This window comes from Corythoichthys intestinalis, chromosome 14 (genome assembly GCF_030265065.1).
Source record: "Corythoichthys intestinalis isolate RoL2023-P3 chromosome 14, ASM3026506v1, whole genome shotgun sequence".
NCBI classification, from domain to species: Eukaryota; Metazoa; Chordata; class Actinopteri; order Syngnathiformes; family Syngnathidae; genus Corythoichthys; species Corythoichthys intestinalis.
The window spans coordinates 18,234,096-18,249,874 of record NC_080408.1 but is presented as its reverse complement, the minus strand read 5'-3'; the positions used below and the strand labels follow the sequence as shown (position 1 = coordinate 18,249,874).

The following is a 15,779-nucleotide window of genomic DNA, read 5'->3' as shown; positions in this document are numbered from 1 at the left end:
CCCTCTGGAAAAATCTAGCAGTAAACCACGCCCTTGGTATTGTTTTCAGTGTGGTGAAGATGGCCACATTGTGTCTGCTTGTGATAATGAGCCAAATCCATCCCTTGTGGCGGCTAAGAAAAAACAACTGAGAGAACGGCAAGCGGCCTGGGAAACTGCTAACGCTCAATCCGATAAAGCACATTTAAACTAATTTCTTCTCCTATAGAGGGGCATATGGGAGAATCATCGAAAACCTACAGTCCCAAATCTCGGAAATGCACTGTAAATAGCTCTAACATTAACAAACGATTTATGCTTCCTAAGGGTCTTGTAGGAACCAAAACTACGGGTCAAGTAACTATTGCTGGAAAAGACACTAGTTGCCTTTTAGATTCTGGTTCACAGGTCACTACTATACCGCAGTCCTTTTATGAACAGCATCTTGCTAATTTAACAATCCATCCATTAGGTGATTTACTCGATGTTGAAGGTGCCAATGGTCAGCCAGTACCATATTTAGGATACATTGGGCTTCCTGTTACTTTCCCCAAAGACTTTGTTGGGACAGATATAGAAGTTCATACATTGGCTCTTGTTATACCTCATCTTCACACTGCAACCCATGAACAGGTACTCATCGGTACAAACACTCTAGATGTTCTTTATGCAGAATTTCAAGCTGACCCAAAGTCCTCCACCTTTAAACCATCATCACATGGTTATGGAACTCTTCTCAAAATTCTTGAAGTTCGTCAAAGGTGCTTCGACAAAGGAAATCTTGATTGTGTGAAGATGATCGGAAAACGGCCTGAAGTTGTTCCTGCTGGTAAGACAGTCGTCCTTGAAGGCTTGGCCAACATATCCCATGCTCAAATTGAAAAGGATGTCCTCATCGAACAACCATCCAATTCTTTATTGCCTCGTGGTCTGCTTGTCTCAGCATGTTTGGTCAGTCTGCCAGGAAAACAGCCTTGTCGCTTACCTGTCGTGCTGAAGAATGAGACGGATCATGATATTGTCATACCAACAAAGACTGTATTGGCTGATGTTAATATTGTGGCATTAGTGCTAAAGAAAGAGAAGGTTACAAAAGAACAACACCATTCTGATAAACAAGAAACGTCCCCTAAGTCTTCAAAACTAAGTTTCAATTTTGGAAATTCACCTTTACCTACTGAATGGAGAGAACGCGTGACAAACATGTTGAACTCCATGTCAGATGTCTTTTCCCATCATGATCTGGATTTCGGACACACAGACAAGATCACACATCACATAAAGCTCTGTGACGAGACACCATTTAAGCATCGAGCCCGTCCCATACATCCTCAAGATGTGGATGCTGTAAGAAAACATCTCCAAGAATTACTCGATGCTGATGTCATAAGAGAATCTGAATCACCGTTTGCTTCCCCAATAGTAGTTGTGAGAAAGAAGAATGGCTCTGTTCGTCTTTGCATTGATTACCGGAAGTTAAATCTGCAAACTGTGAAGGATGCCTATGCACTCCCAAAACTTGAAGAGTCATTTTCTGCTTTAGCTGGATCAAAGTGGTTCTCCGTTCTCGACCTCAAATCAGGCTACTATCAAGTAGAAATGGAAGAATCTGACAAGCAAAAGACAGCATTTGTTTGCCCACTGGGATTCTGGGAATTTAATAGGATGCCCCAAGGAATTACAAATGCCCCATCGACTTTCCAACGGCTAATGGAGAAATGTGTTGGTGATATGAATCTAAAAGAAGTCTTAGTGTTCATTGACGATTTGATCATCTTTTCGCCCTCATTGGAAGAACATGAGCGACGGTTGGAACGTGTTTTAAAAAGACTTCGAGAATACGGATTGAAGTTGGCACCGGAAAAATGCAAGTTTTTCCAAACTTCAGTAAAATACCTCGGCCATGTTGTATCAGAAAAGGGTGTGGAAACAGACCCAGAGAAAATAAAAGCATTAACAACTTGGCCTGTCCCCACAAAGCTAAAAGAACTTCGGTCCTTTTTGGGTTTTGCTGGGTATTACAGAAGATTCATTAAGGATTATTCTCTCATCGTCAAACCCCTTACCGAATTGACCTCTGGTTACCCACCAGTCCGCAGAGGAAACAGAAGATCCCTAAAATCCAAAATTAAAGAATATTTCAACCCTGCAGATGCTTTTAATGAAAGATGGACACCTCAGTGTCAAGAAGCATTTCAACAAATAATCACAAAGTTGACAACAGCACCAGTATTGGGCTTTGCAGATCCTCAGCTACCTTATATTCTCCATACAGACGCTAGTACTAGCGGTGTGGGAGCTGCGTTGTACCAGATTCAGGATGAACAACCAAAAGTAATTGCCTTTGCAAGTCGTGGTCTCTCAAGAAGTGAACAGAAGTACCCAGCTCATAAGCTTGAATTCTTGGCGCTTAAATGGGCAGTCACGGAAAAATTCTCTGACTATTTATATGGCACAGAATTCACAGTAGTAACTGATAGTAATCCTCTTACTTACCTCTTAACTTCAGCAAAACTTGATGCCACTGGTTATCGATGGTTATCCAGTCTTTCCACCTACTCCTTCCAACTCCAGTACAGGGCTGGTAAACAAAATCTGGATGCAGACGCACTATCACGTCGCTGCCATGATCCGCCAGAAGACGATCATTTGTCAAAAAAGGAAAGTGAGAGAATTAAGCAATTTGCCCTTTATCACCTGAGTGATACAAAAACTCCACAAACTATTTCCCAGGAAGTGATTAAAGCTATTTGTGATCGTCATGCGGTCTTTCTTGATAGTAGTGATGCAACCGAAGTCCCTTGTACTGGCTTCGCTTTAGTAGAATCCCTTGCTCAGACTGTGGCAGCTGTCCCTGACTGCTTCCAGGAAAATCAAAGTGGGTCACCTCTTATTCCTGTATTTTCCAAGAAAGAACTCAAGCAACAACAGAAGTCCGATCCTACAATCAGTGCAGTGATCGCCCAACTTGAAACTGGTCACAGTCCTCCTCCTACCCTAAAAACAGAATTACCTGAGCTTCCTCTACTTTTACGTGAGCTCAATCGACTAGAGTTAAGGGATGGAATACTGTACCGGCGCAGACAAGTAGGACCTAATGTCACATATCAGTTAGTGCTGCCTGAAGATTTGAGAGCAATAGCACTTCAAAGCCTTCACCATGACATGGGTCATATGGGAATAGAGAGAACAGTAGATTTAGTGAGAGCAAGATTTTACTGGCCAAAAATGTATATGACCATCGAGAATATGATCAAGACCTGTGAGCGATGTGTTCGTTGGAAGACACTTCCTGAAAAAGCTGCTCCAATGAACAGCATAAAGACTTACAGACCCCTGGAACTTTTGTGTATGGATTTCCTGTCTCTGGAGCCAGATCAGTCAAACACTAACAACATCTTGGTAATGACAGACCATTTCACGAAATATGCAATTGCAATTCCAACCCCCAACCAAAAGGCCAAAACCGTTGCCAAATGCTTGTGGGAGAGTTTCATTGTCCATTATGGCTTCCCAGAGAGACTGCATAGTGACCAAGGTCCTGACTTTGAGTCAAAGCTCATAAAAGAACTCTGTGAGATTGCTGGTATTAGGAAAGTGCATACTACGCCGTACCACCCAAGAGGAAATCCAGTCGAAAGGTTTAACCGAACCATTCTTCAAATGCTCGGAACATTGAGTCCATCAAATAAACTGCACTGGAAGGACTTTGTAAAGCCCCTTGTTCATGCGTACAATTGCACTAAAAATGAAGTGACTGGATTTTCTCCATATGAATTGATGTTTGGAAGGCAACCAAGACTTCCAATTGATCTGGCCTTTGGATTGTCAACCAATACCCATCAACAAAATCATTCCCAATACGTCACCGAGTTAAAATCCCGTCTCCGAGAGAGCTACGAGATGGCTACCGCCTCTGCAGAAAAGAATGCTGCCCGCAACAAGACCCGGTTTGACAGAAGAGTTGTGGACTCAACTCTGGAAGCTGGAGACCGAGTACTCGTTCGAAATGTCAAACTGCGAGGTAAACATAAATTGGCAGACAAGTGGGAGAGTGATATTTATGTGGTCTTGAAACAAGTTGGCGAGATACCAGTTTACACAGTCAAGCCCGAAACTAAAGATGGACCGGTGCGAACCTTGCATCGTGACCTGCTACTTCCGTGTGGGTTTCTCCCTGTAACAACAGAGTCATCTGAAAAGGTTTCCTTCAAGAGACCCAGGACAAGACAGTTTCCTGTTGTTCAGGATGAAGAGGAAGATGACTCTGAGTCTGAAGTGATTCCTACTTGGACAGTAATCCCAACTCACACCCCAGAACCTAATGTGTTCATAACATTACAAGAGAAACCAAATTTGGAACATCCTCCAGTAGGACTTAGACAATCTAATGACTCTGAGAATTCCTCTCTCCCAGTTCAGTTGCATCCCTCTACAATTGATCTTCCAGTAAACACTGATGCTACTACACAAGGTGTTACAGACCCAGAAGTACTACGTATGTGTGACTCACCTGAAGGTGCCCCTTCTGGCAACAATATTCACGTGCCTGAGGACCCTTCAACCAGGGATGATGAAGTGTGTCCAGTGTTGGCAGATGTATCTGATCAGGAAAGAGCACCTTGTGAAGACACAACTGTCACTGTTCAGCCTAAATCAAGTTGGAAACAGAACGATGACCAAGGAAATGCTGAATCCAGCCTTCGACGGTCTTCCAGGCAAAGTAGTCAACCTGATCGCTTACAGTATTCAAAGTTAGGAAATCCTTTGATGATGATGATAACCACTTTCTTCCATGGCCTTAGCGAAGCCTTCGCAAAGTCCTTGCATAGCATTGAAAGTTTAGACCAGGCTAGTCTCTACCAACCAGATGCCCCGGGACGGGCATACTGTCAGGAGGGGAAAGTGTAACCCACATGAGCAAAAGTGCACAATAAAAAAAAAAAAAATGTGTTGGTAATTGTATCAAATTTTGCTAAATATATTATTTCACATTTAATTAGAATTTATTTTTTAATCAACGTAATGATAAATAAATAAAACGATTGCAAGCAATAATTCAGCCTATTAGTTGCTCATATGGCAGGAAGTGCCGCCCTCGTATGTTTCAGTTGGTAGCACGATAGGTTGCAGAACACAATTGAGCGGCAACGCAGACAGACAGAACTGCCTAACTGGCGAGTGAACACACAACCTGGAAAGCTTATCTACAGAAAAGAAAAACGTGAGTTAAGTTAATATATTGTTGCAATTTATGATAAATTAGGTACTATTCTCTCTACGAACGAGTTTGCTGTGCTCTGTATTTTGTTTTACTCGCCGCTAGCGTTAGCAAAAAGTCCGCGCTAACGTTAGCATAGCGTGCTAACGTGCTACGTTGCCATTTTATCTATAGAGCAAGACCAACGCGTGGAGCGACAAAACGCGGCCCAACTGTGTTCAAAACACGGTGTGAGAGATCGGTGAGCATGTAGTGAAGCTCCTATGTTCACAGCAGTAATGTGTTTTTTGGGGGGGGGGAAAGAAAAAAAAAGTGCTATATTGTTATGTGTATGTTACATGTAAGTTTCACCACCTCATTGAGTTGATGGAAGGTTTGAGGTTTCCTTAATTTTTACTCAAAGGAGAACAAAAAAAAAAAAGAAAGAATTGTTAAGCTGTTTAAAATTGTTAATTGTTTAAATATATATACTGTATGCTTTCTGTCAATTTCAATTATTTTATGTGCAATGTGAATTTAGTTGAAAATGAAAAATAGATGTATCTCATCATTGAGCTACAGATTTGAATTGAAACTCATAATTGATCTGACACTGTCCATTGACAGGTCAGGTTTTTTTTCCCCCTTAGACCTTGTTTCAACTGGTCTTTGTGTCAGATTGGATATTGGACCAACTGTTCTGGATTTTGATGGCGAGCTAACCACTTGGATCTAGATTGAGATAACCTGGATACCTCTTTGCTGCATTCTCTTGGTGTGGTAGGACAAAAAACAAACAAACTTGGAGCTAATACCTCACCATTCAGCATTACACTGTGCCTTACATCGACAGGACTTTGACATTTTTTTTTTATGGACTTCTTTTGATTAATATCCCGGGAACTGTGAACTGAATATCTTTTTGTTAGGACAATTTTGACTGAACAATTGCACATGTGTAATTTTGCATAAGGATTTGAAACAATTTCCCATGCTGAAGAAAAAAAAGTATTAGAAGTTTGATTGTGCCACTATTTTTGGGGCAATAGATTGAAAATCAGAAATTCCAGTTAGACTAAAAGGTACTGCCTAAATATTCTAACTTTGGAAGGGTGCACCCAAACCAACCCAAAATTGAAAATATTGAATTATTTATTGGCCAAATATAGGTTATAAATGTGTATATGTGTTAAATGTGGGTTTTTTTTGTTGTTTTTGCATATGTATAAAGTTTGTGTTTTTTTTTTCACTAAAGCTGGCAATATAAAACTCTCTTGTAGTCTGTCTCAACTTAATCACTCCACTAAGCTCGAGTAGACGAACCTAGTTGTCCACAATTATTTTATAATTTGGTACAAAAACAAAAGCCTGTGTTACACGTGCATCAGCCTATTTCTTTTTTTGGATACTTCACATTCTTACGTTGCACCGAGGAGAGAGGGGTGCACAAGTATCTTAAAGCAAGCTGATAAACGTTAATTATGTACACTCAGACTTTTTTTTTTTTTTTTACTTAGACTTATTCTACAGCTATTTGCACTGAGGAGACACGGGTGCAAAAGTGTCTTAAAGCATGCTTATAAAAATTAATTATGTACACTCAGACTTTTGTTTTTAACTCAAACTTATTCTACAACACCAGATCAAATTGCAGCCATACAACTTTCTGCAGATCCATCGCTTTTATATACAACCACCGTGACAGCGCCGTCAAATGTTTTGAGACGATTTCTCATTCTACTGAGTGGTGAAATCAGTGGTGGTTTTAGGGGTGGGGACACAGGAGCACTGGCCCCACCTCTAATTTGAAAGGTCCCTGAAGTGCCCCTGTTCCCATTTTAGCACAAAGCATGGCAATCGGTGAATCCTTCTTTTCTGAAGTGAGATAAAATTAGATAATATTGTTTCCAGACTATAGGCCTGAACGATATATCGTTTGAACCTCATCATCACGACTTGCGGATGCGCAATACTCGAATCTCAAGGACGTGCAATATTTATTTATTTATTTATTTATTTTTCGAACACGCAATGCAAAAAGTAAGTGTAGAGACTTGGCAATATACTGTATATCGCTATGTTAATTTTTTCCAATATCGTTCAGGCTTTTAACAAGGGTAAGGGGTAAACAACATTAAAACCATTTTTCTAACAAGGTCTATCCCAAACAGGGCTATTCAAGTTATCTGTTGAAAATTCTTCTAGTTTTAATATCGCAGATATCGCAAACCCCCCAAAAAATGGCAAATGTAGTTTGTTTCCAGTATTGCTCAGGCCTATTTTAAAGTATGTTAAATATGATTGCTGCTTTTCGTGTTAAAATGGCTTTCAAAAAAGTGATTAAAATTATTGATCTATTTATTGAATCCTTATTTGCCCACAGAATGATAAAATATGAACTGTTACAAACTTTAATGGTTCATCTTTGTCAAGCAAAGATGCTTTTACCACCACATGCAAGATAATCTGCGTATATTGCCTTGTTGGCCAAAACAAACACTGAACAAAGAAGGCAGGGACATTTGTAACCACCAATGGCTGAAGTGTCCCATAACTTTTGACTGTGGTTGTATATGTTCAAAAAGCCCACGCAAAACTCGAACCACTTCCCAAACCACTTCATTCGTGACGTCATTTGCCCTTGAAGATACACGCTTCAAATCGCGCTACATGAAAGACTTCTTGAATTTCTCAGCACACACTCCAGAGCTTCGGCGCAGTCCGTCCCATCGCTACCCATCATGGTTTTCAATCATGGTGGTCCACACTGGTGCTGGTTCATGTTGTCCTTTTTACTGTCAGCACATGTTCCTAAAAATGTCTACGCCAAGGGTGTCCAAACTACAGTGAATCAATTTTTGGGAGACTGCAGAAATGTATGAAAATGTCATTAAATGACAAGAAGTTTCGAGTTAGTGCGAGTTTAATAAGTCGGTGGAGATGGTTTCAACAAATTCCATGCAGTTTGTTAGTTATTTGTTAGTTACAGGACTCCGGAGGGGCTAAGCTAGCGCAAGTCAATGGTGCTTGCTCGCAAACCAATAAACAACTATATTAACAGATCTGACATAGTCAAATAAATTCAAAATGCAAATCATTGTTCAAAATACCAATGCGGCCTAAACAATGTCACACCAAACTGCCGTAATTCATTTCATTCTAAACCGATATAATATCATTCCGCCCTCCTTGCCTAGACGGCCTGTTCCCTGCAGAGCTGCTGGATTACAAATGTTGGTGTTTATTCTACATTTTTGACATGCAATTGAAAGTTTTAAGAACTTCATCCTGAAAACATAGCCAACATTATTGATGGCATCAGTGATTCTCATGCCTGCACATATTGTTTTTGTATTGGCATGCTGGAAAGCTCCATTGACTCATGCTAATATAGCCACTCTGGGGCAATGCAACTAACAAATAACTAGCACAGAATTGTTAAAACCAACTCCACCGACTAATTAAACACAAATTTCCTTGGAAATTAAGCCTAATGTCAAAAATTCTGAACCTTCCCTATGAATTCAGCCAACTAACTGTTGCACTTCTCTGCGTGAACACTAGATAGAGCTAGGCACTTAAACAATGCCTCTCTATGAGCCCAGAGGTCAAAACATGACAATTTGATGAAATCATTGCAAGAAACTAGAATTTCAGTTGATTAATGAGACCATCAGAGTAGTCCTCATAAATCTCTCTTTTGTTTGTCTTTTAACCTGTCCTGTTCAGCTGCTTGACACAGAATTTTAATGTTTCACATGAGAGTATGATATATATATATGATCTTTATTCCGGAGTCACACAGGGTGTCCATATCACACAAACCAACAGAAAAATAACATAAAAAACACAGGAACAGGAACTATAAAAGAAAGAACATAAAAAAAAGGCACAAACTATCTGTGCACAACAAATAGGCTTTTACACAAATGGCGCCACATGCTTGACCTACATCTATAACTATTTTTAGGATCCGTTATTTTCATTAAAATACTATTTTCGGACTCATTTAATCGACACATGAACTTATACATCAGAGTTATTAGTAGCTCTTTAAAGGTGGGTAACCCAGAACTGACAAATAGTTGGCTGGCGCTGTACCATCTAGGCACCCGCAAAAACAGCCTCAAGGCATCATTATAGGCTACATTTAGCCTCTGTATGGACTTCGCTAAGTCCCTGGTTCACAGGTGAGCGGTGCAAAATGGCGTGCAATATGCCCTAAACAGTGATATTTTCACGTGGAAGGAACACATAAAAAAATTTCTCTTAAGCATATTTGCCTGTGCATAAAGTTTACTCCCATTGTGATTATTCATTGTGTTTCATTTCTTAGGAGAATGCAGCGAACAGGAAGAGGTTATTAAGGGACAGAAAAGGAAATAGAAAAGGAGAGATAGACAGAAGAGAAGAACAAACAACAACAAGAAATACATTTAACGCCTAAGCTTTTTTTTTTTTTTTTTAACCTGTCCTCAGGGCCGGCCAAGGCCATTTGGAGGCCCTAAGCAAAATAATGCAAAGGGGCCCATATTTTTGGCCCACCATTTCGTCACAGTGTACTGTGAAACCCATACATGCAATCCAAGCCATACGTCCATATTTTGTATATTAATCAGATTTTGTTGCGCTGCATACTTCAAACTTCTCACCCCAAATGATTGCCTGTACTTACAGTAGATAGCGCCAAACCTTTTTCTAAAAGAGGAAAGAAAGAAGCTAAGGAAGAACTTTTATTTTTTTAAGCTTGTAATCAAGTATCAAAACTCACAAAAGTCAAATAAAGCAAACTGTAGTAAAAAAAATAGAATATAAATAAAACAATTGCCAGATTGGGGGCCCCCTAGTGGTCAGGGGCCCTAAGCAGCCGCACAGTCTGCGTATAGGCTGGGCCGCCCCTGCCTGTCCTGTTCAGCTGTTTGACACGGAGAATGGAAGTCTAAGTGCCCGGATAGTCTGAACAGTTAATGTTTCACATTGAGAGTCTGACATACTCCCTTTGTGATCATTCAACATACCTCATTTATTATGACAAAACAGCGAACAGGAAGGGGTTATGGGGCAACAAAAGAAAAGAAACACAAGAGAAGAAAGAGAAGAAACACAAACAACAACAAGAAATACATTGAACACCTAACTCAGGGGTGGGCAAACCGGTCCTCGAGGGCCACAGTGGGTCCTGGTCTTTGTTTCAACTGATCCAGCACAGAGCTTTTAACCAATGAGGTTTCAATGGAAACAAGAAGCACCTGACTGCAATCAACTGATTGCACTTATAACACACCAAATTGGTGAAAAGGTGTCCTCTTGATGGGTTGCAGCAAAAACCCGCACCCACAGCGGCCCTTTATGGAATAGTTTGCCCACCCTTGGCCTAACTACACTAACTACCAATATGTTGGTGCTATCGTCAGCTAAATGTATTTCCGGTTGACACCATGTGGGGGGCCTGTTGACCAGGGAAAGAGGGGGAAGAAGGTGGGGGAGTCTATAAACTAATTGATAAAAAGGAGTAGAGTGTACACAAATCATCTCTGGGGATCTCGAACCCAGTAATCGTGTGAATCCCTTGTGAGTGTAAGCCCGTTGGCGACCGCCCCTTCACCGACCCATCGCCAATCCCGGCACCCACCCAGCCAGCCCGGGGGAGGTGGCGGGTGGGCAGCGCAGCCCATCCCTGCTCCCGCAGCCCAGCAAAGGAGCCCTCGTCCCCCCACCACCCGGAATCCAGGGTCGCGCGCCCATCTACCGGCCCTCGGGGATGGCATGAGGGGACGCACCACCAACCCCACGCCCGTCCCCGACCCTGTCCGCCCACCCGGGCCACGAGCCGCCGCCACAGCCCCCCAGCCGACACGGCATGCCACAGGGCCCCCAGCGGCCCACCAAGCCCAGGGCAGGACAGGGTCACCCACTGTAGCAGGCAACATCCAGACGATACTCCGCCGCCCAGCCAGCGATCCGCGGCGGAGCACAGGGCGGATACCCAGTTAGAGAAGAGAGGGGAAGGCGGAGGCAGGAGAACGCCGAGGAGCCGCCGTGGGACGACGCGAGACCGGAGCCCCGACCTCCCCCCACTCCCGCGGCCGGCAGCCCAGGCAGAGAGGAAGCCACGCCTCGGGAGCCATGCCATAGAAAAACGTGTGGGACCCACCTACCACCCTATTACTGTGGCTGCTAGGTTCCCGGCTGGCAGCCATAACCCAGCACCTACGCTAACTATCAATATAGTAGTGCTATTGTTAGCTAATTGTATTTCCGGTTGACACCATGTATCATGAACGAGGAGAAAAAGGAAGGGGGGGGTCAGAAAGAGATGCGATTTGGTGGGGTGGAGCGTACGCTAATCAGCAGTGTGAGGTGTAGAGCCCAGTAATATGTGAATCACTTGTAAGTGTCGATATGTTGACATTCTATTTAATCCTGCCTGATTGCTGAACCCGGCCCCGACAGTTTCTCTACTTGATTGTGTCTAAATACATCCAGTCGTGCGTGAATCCCAATGTGATAGTCCTGCAGGCAAGAGGAAATGCTGCGGGAGGGCCACCCCAGGGTCACAGCTCCTCCCCGGCCACATGGGGGTGTGAGCTATCGCAGCCCTAGCAAGGGCTGGGATCCAGTTTGGTCCCCCAGACCATCCGAGCCCCCATTAACCGGCCTTCAGGGAAAGGATGAAGGGATGCGCCAACTGCCCCCCATGCTCGCCCCCACCACCACACAGCCATCCGGCCCATCAGCCACCGGTGCAGCCCCTCAGCTGACACGGGACCCCCACGGCCCACCAGGTAGGACAGGGCCCCTAACTGGAGTGGGCGATACACTGTCAACCCATAGGCGCTAAGCCAGCAACCCTCAACGGAGCCCATGGAGGGTACTTGGGCAGAAAAAAGTGGGGATGGCAAAGCAGAATAGCACCGAGAAACCAAATAATTCCAATTCTATTTCCATTTCAATTCAATTCAATTCAGTTCAATTTAATTGGAATAAATTTAACAGTCAAGACATTTGTTGTCACATTTGTGTCCACCATTTTAATGCTAAATCAATATGCGCTTGATAATCCAGGAGCGCCATTTTAACTTTTTTGTTTGTTTGTAAATCTTTGGTCAATTTTCAAAAACAACTATAATTCTAAGGAATTACAAAATGTATAGTTATATTTGTACAATTCTGTAATGTACACCAAAACAAATGCCATTAACATTCAAATTAACAAATGTACAGACTAGGACTGGAACTACTAATTTAATGATCAAATAATGTTTTTCAAAAAATAAGAACACACATTTATCAAGTTTAATCACTTTACTGAAAAAAGTTCATGATTATAATACACCATCATACAGTATATCGTTTATCATTGAATCACTCAAACATCTCAGGAACCGCAAAGCAAATGTATACCAAAGTAAAATCACAATTTGTCTTTTGAATAATAAAATGATTATTCTCTCATCAGTAAAAGCTCTGGTGAAACTTCTTGATGAGTCTTAAAATGTTGGGTGATTTGCAGCCTTAAATTTGAAGGTTGTTGCTGGTCTAATGTTCTTTTTTTTTACTTTCTGGGTTTAATAATTATAATTTTAGGAAATGTTATTTTCTCCATCAAAAGTTAAATTGTTTATCAACTCAGTCCTGGCCAGACCTCTGAGTTATTACATTATTAATATTAATCACTTAATGGGGATAAATGATATGAACCATTTAGAATTAACTGCAAGGGAGTTTGCCTGGATCTCAAGTGCAGGGAAATAAATAAATAAATAAATAAATCTATAGTCTCTACAGTTCTTTGTACCCCAGTGCCTCTTAATTATTATCTGTTCTGGAAGAGGAAAGTATATCGACGCCTCTACACTCAAATTCATTTTTAAAAAAACGGTCAGGCAACTCTGAAGTTTTTCTGACTCCACCTAAGGAGCGTCGCAAGTCTCTTAAACATGCATTGAATATCACGGATCGAGGAGCTTCCACAAGTTTCCTTAAATCGGGGACTCTCTGATTTAACCTTGTTGAAGGACTATAGTTCCTAAATCATGTCACGTTAAGAAATCATTGTTTATGGAAAGCTGTGAAGCATTCATTTACCACTAGAAATATAAGACATAAATTGGACATTTGTTGTGATAGTAATATGACTATTAAAGTATTGAAAATATAAGGTTAGAGTAATAATTCTACAATGAAGACAATTGATTTGTGGCCATCTTGTGACAGCTTCAAAGGCAAAAAAAATTGCCAAGGTCACATGCAAGGCTTTAGCATATCATCCCACCCAAATACCCAAAAATAGCGAAGCTCAATTAATATATTTATAAAACCCATTAACCCAAGGATATTAAAACATTACGAAATCAATAATTAAGTTATGAACTGCATAAGTAAAAGAAGTTTAGACAATCCCTTTCATCAGGCCGCTCTCAAAACACGGCGCTACTTACTTGAAACCGTGTTCAGAAGGACAGCATGTTTATGCATGCATGTCCACTAAAAACATTCTCTAACGCTCAACTCTTGCGAAACCGCATCACCATGATGTCAGAGAACTGCAATGGCATGAAACCATAAATTTTAGTTAGTTGGTTGAGACAGTAGGACCTCTGTTTGAAGTGTTCTGGGCGCTGCCATAATCCCTTGAAGCCGCTGTCGGCTTGCTTCTCTAGGTTGACCATGTCCACAGGTTTGACGAAAACACCCGCGGGCCTAGCGCCAGCCCAGACTTTGTGCAGGTGCAGAGCCACAACGAAGTTCATGGCGATGTCGTCACAGTTGTGGGTGTCGTCTACCAGACTGTGGAGCGCTTTCGGCTGGTCCTTGTACAACTGTAGGTAGCGACAGTGGAAGAATGCGGCGCTGATCAACACCATGGAATATCTAGACACAGCAAAGGAAAATTATATCGCTAATGGCTATTGTAGAGAAATATTTCAGATATTTTTTTCATTGCGTTTAAACAAGTATATTTCTGTATAGGTCATTTATATAAGCGGGTGCTAGGTGGCGAGGACCCGGGGTGGGGGCTAGATGGCGAGGAGCCAGCACGACGTCCCGGCTGCCCGTGCAGACGTCCCGGTCTAGCCCCCGGTTTTCTCGACTCCATTCCTGGTCCACCCGACGACTCCGTTCCTGGTCCTCCCAACGACTCCGTTCCTGGTCCTCCCAACACTGGCCCGTGTGGTCGCCCAAGGTCTGCCGTCCTGGATGCCCGCCCGATCGACCCGTGAGGTCGGCCCACGACTGGCATCCTGGACGCCTGCCTGACTAGCCCTGATGGGCTGACATTGCTCCCTCCTCCGGGCCGCTTCCGCCCGCCCTGTTTGGACTTATTTTCCTTGGGGACATCTGGGATCCGTCCCTTGATGGGGGTTCTGTTAGGATTTGCTTAGTGTGGCTTGTCCCCATAATTACCCATTGATTTCACTTGTCGTGCCTGCCCCTTGTGTGTTGACCAATCCGCTGCCTCTTGTGTCACCCACCTGTGCCTCATTGTCTCATTGCCCCTTATCTGTGTATTTAAGCCCCCAGTTTCTGTTCAGTCCTTGCTGCGTCATTGTCGATTTATTGTCTATCACAGTCTCTAATTCTACGTCCAAACCTTCGTGTTCTGATTGTCGCGCTCAAGTAAGTTTTGATTCCTATTGTTTGATCCCCTTGACATTTGTTTGTACTTTGGTGACTTTGATTAAAGCTTCTTTAGTTTAACACCCTGTGATTGGGTCCTCCTCGTCCGTGCCCGCTTGACACCCATTGCACATTGCTGGCACCTTGCCCAATCACGTCTCTATCCAACGAGCATTTTTCCTCTTTTCTTTCGGTTAATGTAATTACATCACAGTAGCTCCAGTATGTTCTTAGGTAGGATGTGCAGGGATAAAAGTGTGCCTTTCTGTAAAAGTTTCGGGGCCAGGAAGAGGCCAGAATGGTGCTTTGATCCCGAAAATATGAAAGCAACTGTCAAAACCACGTTTTTAAAAAAAAAACCTCTCACGCTGCTACACATGCATCTCCAAGAAGAAAACAATCTACTTACGTCAGATTTACATACACAAACATTGACAAGCGAAATAAAGTGCTTGTGCATTGTAATGTTTCCACTGATACTTGACTTGAAAGATACATCTCCTGGATGCACTGGGACACATCATCAGTGATGTATCCAGGATTCGTTGGGTGTTTCGGGTCTCGCAACATCAGACACCCTCGTCCTAGCGACCCAGCCGGGGTGGATCAAGTCCCGGCTTGTGTCCCAGTAGCAACCCACGGATCTGCCCTCTTCAACCACAACCCCCTTGTGGCTTTCTCTGCAGCTTCACTTGCAGACTGAATGGCCCTCTTCTTGGCAACCAAAGACTTTACAGAGGGAGCGTCTTGTGAAGCCTCGACAGCCGACTTCTATGGGCTCATAGAAAGTCCTCCAGCCCCTTCCCCTGCACTCCTCCACTAGTTCCTGATACTTGGCCCGTTTGCTCTCGTTGGCTTCCTCAATCCGCTCTTCCCAGGGCACGGTGAGTTCCAGCATGATCAGGTGTTTTGTAGCCTCTGAGAGGATGATCATGTCTGGCCGGAGAGATGTTGTTGCTATGTGCTGGGGGAACATCAG

General features: G+C 42.8%; 1 protein-coding gene across 2 annotated transcripts in view; it reads right to left on the bottom strand.

Annotated features, from left to right (window-relative positions):
- Positions 1–12,180: 12,180 nt before the first annotated feature.
- Positions 12,181–15,779, bottom strand: part of LOC130929378 (exostosin-like 2) — a 31,107-nt gene continuing 27,508 nt past the window's right edge. For both annotated transcript variants that reach the window (XM_057856480.1, XM_057856479.1), the window contains exon 5: positions 12,181–14,053. In XM_057856480.1, coding sequence (XP_057712463.1) covers positions 13,687–14,053 — 367 coding nt within the window. In that variant the 3' untranslated portion in view covers positions 12,181–13,686. The remainder of the gene's footprint in view (positions 14,054–15,779) is intronic.